This window comes from Montipora capricornis, chromosome 3 (assembly GCF_036669925.1).
Source record: "Montipora capricornis isolate CH-2021 chromosome 3, ASM3666992v2, whole genome shotgun sequence".
Classification (NCBI taxonomy): Eukaryota; Metazoa; Cnidaria; class Anthozoa; order Scleractinia; family Acroporidae; genus Montipora; species Montipora capricornis.
Genome location: NC_090885.1, coordinates 69,162,470 through 69,167,469, shown reverse-complemented (window position 1 = coordinate 69,167,469; position 5,000 = coordinate 69,162,470). Strand labels below are relative to the sequence as shown.

The following is a 5,000-nucleotide window of genomic DNA, read 5'->3' as shown; positions in this document are numbered from 1 at the left end:
GTAATTCGCGTGACTCTAAGACCTGGCGAGTTTCAAGATGGCGGCCGCCTCGAGTGATCTGTTCTTTGGTGGCATTGAAGGGTGAGGAAAAGAGTCCATGATGGTCCTTTACACCTTAAAAACAAATGACATAATTGAAACTATGTAAATGATCAAATAACGGGCTGGCAGCTGCATTATTTTCAAATGAACCAACTATTGAAATCCCTCTTGAACGCTTAACGTAAATGTAACTTTAAACATTAACTTATTTTGTTGTATTGCATACTCGAGCTCATCATCTGTTCAATTTGTTGTTTAATTTTTTTTAATGAAAAACACGTCACCGTGATTTGCCAGAAGGGTGACCAATCAGATGCTATTTAACGCCGTTGCCCAAATAAAATTGCTGTTAATTTGAAGTGAGATTTTGTGTTGGTTGGAAATGATCCTTAAGATTAAAAAAAAAATGATCGACAATCATTATTCCTTGTATTCAAATCCCCGCTTTTAATTAATACCTACTCCATTTCTGAATTTTTTTTCAGTGGTGGAACAGGTTCAACAGCCATAATATTGTCAAATGAAGGAAAGGTTGTTGGCCGCAGCTCTGGGTTTGGCACAAATCACTGGGTATGTTTCTGTGTCTGTGTGATGATGGGTCATGTAGAAGCTCTTGCAAAACAGTCTGTTATTTGTTCACTACCCAAAACCAAAATCAACAGGCTGAAACAATGTCTGAGACTTTAAAGAATAGATTCTGTGTCAATTCCAAGTAATAGCCAAATAATGAGAGCTCCTAACACTACACATGCTGATTATACATTTTGGATATTTTGCCACGTTCAGAGTGAGTGTTAACTTGAAGTGTGACTTGTGTAATGTCAGGGCTATAACAAACTTCCGGGTCTTTCTGCAGGTACCGGAAAGCCATGTGTTTTTGGTCGCTTGGGGTTAGTCTTTATTTGGAGTTGTTTTGTTTTCTGTCATTTGTTTCTTTTGTTTTACATAATTTGAGCTCCGGTACCTGCAGAAGCTGCCAAACTTCCATAGTTTTTAGTAACTACAGGTTTGTCTTTATATAGCTGATTGGTTTAGATGAGTGCCTCCACAGAGTGAATGTGATGGTAGAGGAAGCTAAAAGGACAGCAGCAATTGATGTCTGTAAACCTTTGGCATCTCTGGTGAGCTTGCAATAGGCAGAGTCATGATTATGGAGTTCTAGTTTATGATTTTTCTTGTTACAACAGAACTGGCTGCAAGTTGCTGGTAAATTTACAATCTAAGGAAGAGTGGGGCATTAGTACTGCTTCATTTGTTCAAAAACTTCCCTGTTTATAAAGCAGATGCATTAAGATATTTTCATGTTACGATATTTTAATAAATTAAATATTTTTGTTCACCAACAAAATTTTTGAAAGTAACACAAAGCTTTCAAAATGCATCCAGATTCCTTCTTCAGTGATGGTTACTGGGATTTGCTACTTTGTTTTGATATGGCTGGAAAATTGTGAAGTCTCAAGTCTGCTGTTTCAGAACATACTAAGACCACAGGTCACTCCATTGACTGGGGCAAGGTAAAAATAGAAAACCACCTTCTTTCATGTTCATTTTATACATGACCATTAAAATGAGGTTGCAAGTTCCTGTGTTTCTCTAAGTCAAATAATAATAATAATAATAATAATAATAATAATAATAATATTATTATTATTATTAAATAATAATTATTAAATAATAATAATTAGTTATAATAATATCATAATGAAGGACTACTCGTGGAATAATACCTGCATCCATAGTGTACATGTACCTCAGCCAACTTAAATCAAATGTGAGTTTTGGTTTACATTTTTCGAGGACTTCCAAACATTGGTGAAGGTTCTTAAGACATTCTTCTAAAGAGAAGTGAAGATGTCCTCATGACTTTCATATGGTATGAGTTAGTAGAAGAGTTAATCCATACACTGTATTTTTTCAACAGAATTGCAGCGTACCTCAAAAGTGTGTGAAATTGACAATATTTTTTTATCACCAAGATTAAGTAAAGAATTAAATGCATTAAGATATACAAGAGAGGAAGGACTTGTTGTAACTCGCTTACTAGTCGTTCATTGAGCTAGCTGACGTTGGAAGCAAGATGAAAATGCCGCTGATTGGAACTCTTTTATGAATTATTGAAAGGCAGTTTTGCATTGACAATGCCAAATTATTTAGATGTACCATCTCATGTTTATAACACAAGATCTCACGAAGCTTTTAAAAATCCTCATAACAAAGGGAACATTTCTGCAAAGAGTTTTTTCCTCAGAAATCTTGAAAGGGTGGAACACTCTGCCAATAGATATAAGGCGAATAGAGACTCTGGAACTTTTTATATCAGTTTTTAGAGCCCATATTTTTAATATGATGACTGCATTTATTTGTTTCTGTTGTTATTTGACAGTATTTTATGTACTTGTGTGCTCTTTTTAATTTCTTGGTGTGTTGGGAAACCTTTGCAGAGTAAAGAAATTATTATGTAGATGCTTCATTTGGGAGTGACAAATTGGCTTGGATAAATGAGATTAATACTTTTGGATCTTCATGTGTAGAACTTAAACCTATATGGTTGCAAGCTGGCAGGTCTACCATAATGGAGTTCTCCCTCTGCATCCCTACTGAATCTTCTGAGTCTTTTTGTGGTGACATGTGCAAAACAAGTCGATTTTCATGTTGTTTTTAAAATGACTTTTAGGGGTTATCACTAAGTGGCTTGGAGAAAGAAGAGATTCAGCAACAAGCAGTATCTATCATGAAATCAAAATACCCAAACTGTAGTAACAAATACCATATGTGCTGTGACACTGTTGGTGCAATTGCTACGTCATCAGATAAAGGTATCCTAAGCCTGAAAGATGCTTCATCACCATTTTAATTTATATGTCTTTCTTCCAACTGAGCTTCCCAAGTAAATTTGGGGTTAATTAGAGGACATTGCCTCATTACCGGTAGTTTTACAGTGGTGGGGCTGAAATGCAAGATCTACCTTTCCCCAATAATTACACTTACCTGTATGTCCAGAGATGCATGGGGATTGCCCAATTTTGACATCTAACATTAAATGTCCCTTCAAGTCAATGCCTTTGCTGCCTATTTCCAACAATATGGTAAGGGTAAAGGTTAGCATTATCTTTAAGTTACAGTAAATGTTGCTGTTTTTCCTTACTTGAGGAGCAAACATTTGGGGGACATTTTGAGAGGTTAATTGTCTGTAACTTTAAGACACATGGGATGTTGAAGTTGGGGAGAAGAGCAAGGGGACACTTTGTTATGCTTATATGCATGCATCTACATGTAATAGGCCATTTCCAAGTTGCTGTCTTGGTGCTCAACCATTCAAATGATAATGAGTTTGATTTCCATGAAAATATAGACTTGACTTGCTTTAAAACCAAGGCAAACAACAACTCGGAAATGGGCTATTATGGGCATTTCTGGACATATCTGAATAAACAAGGCAAATATCAGGCTTTTAAATGAGTACATTGAATTACTGGTTTAAACTCAACGTGCACTTGAATCATGGGAGGCCAAAACCAATCGAACAAAACAGAAACCTGTAATATTGCCTCTTGTTCTATTTCGCATGAAACAAGTTTGACACTTGGCCTCAATACCATACTGGTCACACAGGAGATCACTCCAGTCAATAGACCGTTATCATTATGGCTCCCAAATTTAATAGGTATTTCTTAATTTGTTATTCAATGCTACAATAGGCAAAATTGAAAAGAATGTGTACACCAAATTGTAGGTCTAATTAGCATGAATACAAAAGAAAAATTAATCAGTCACCATTTATAAAAGTGGTCAATGTCAAGAGTATTCCGTTCAGCCATTGGAAATTTAGGCAATAGAGGATGTTTTCCGTGTTTCCATAGTCTCATCTAAACATGAGGGGGAGTTGGGAGAATTCAAGACAGTTATGCATCTCGGGTTTGCATAACTGTTGAGAATTCTCCCAACTCCCCCGAGTGTTTAAGTGGGGTTATCGAAACACGAAAAAGACCTCTATTGCTTTTATAAAATATTTCTCAAAGGTAATTTAACAAAAGGAAGGAAAATGCTGGTTTTTTAACTTCTTGATTGAAACAGATTTTCTTAACACATGCTCATATTTCCTACCAACCAATCAAAATGCACATCTGACTATACATAATTATACAATCAAAATTCGTGTTATGTCACAGCCCTGTTTCCATACTCTCATCTAAACACAGCTATTGACCAATGAGAGTGTGTGTACTATCCTAACTATTTTATAAACTCTCTTATTTCATGTTCACTCTCTTAACTTAGCTGATGTCCTTGTATGTAACAAATGCAGTTTTTTTTTTGCTTCCTGCTTTAGGTGGCATAGTTTTGATATCAGGAACTGGTTCAAACTGTCAGATGTTAATGCCATGTGGGAAAACAGTTAACTGTGGAGGGTGGGGACACTTGATGGGTGATGAAGGGTCAGGTCGGTGCTTTTATTTAAATATGTTTATTGTGCTTAAATATACTTACTGTTGTTGAAATGACATTCTCAAACTCATTTATAATTCATTAGATCATTAGCCAACTAGAAAGTGCTGTTGTGGTCAGATGGATTGGTTTTAAAACCCAATGAAAAAGGAGTTCCAAATATACGTGTGTTTGAACAAATTTGAAATGCATGTGCAAAATATTTCTAAATCTGCATTTTCATAAACCAACAAAGCATAAACGTGAACAAAAAACCTTTTAATATAGTCAATTCTTGTACTCAATACACTCAATACATTATACACTCAGAACATTATTATATGGCTACAATTATAATACGCGAGCTCTGATTGGCTGCTGAGCGGGCATTATGAAAAATTTTCTCGGCTCGACGGCTCTTTTGAGTTGAGGCTAAAAGCTACGAGCGCGTGGGCGACAACAACAAAAAAAATATATGGACAAAGTACAACTATATTTTCAATAACTGAAAGAAAAACTAGCATACAGATACT

General features: G+C 35.6%; 1 protein-coding gene across 1 annotated transcript in view; it reads left to right on the top strand.

Annotated features, from left to right (window-relative positions):
* Positions 1–9: 9 nt before the first annotated feature.
* LOC138041017 (N-acetyl-D-glucosamine kinase-like) overlaps positions 10–5,000 on the top strand; it is a 19,638-nt gene continuing 14,647 nt past the window's right edge. Inside the window, exons 1-5 of the mRNA XM_068886780.1 lie at positions 10–81; positions 528–612; positions 1,065–1,163; positions 2,717–2,858; positions 4,373–4,483. Coding sequence (XP_068742881.1) covers positions 38–81; positions 528–612; positions 1,065–1,163; positions 2,717–2,858; positions 4,373–4,483 — 481 coding nt within the window. The 5' untranslated portion in view covers positions 10–37. The remainder of the gene's footprint in view (positions 82–527; positions 613–1,064; positions 1,164–2,716; positions 2,859–4,372; positions 4,484–5,000) is intronic.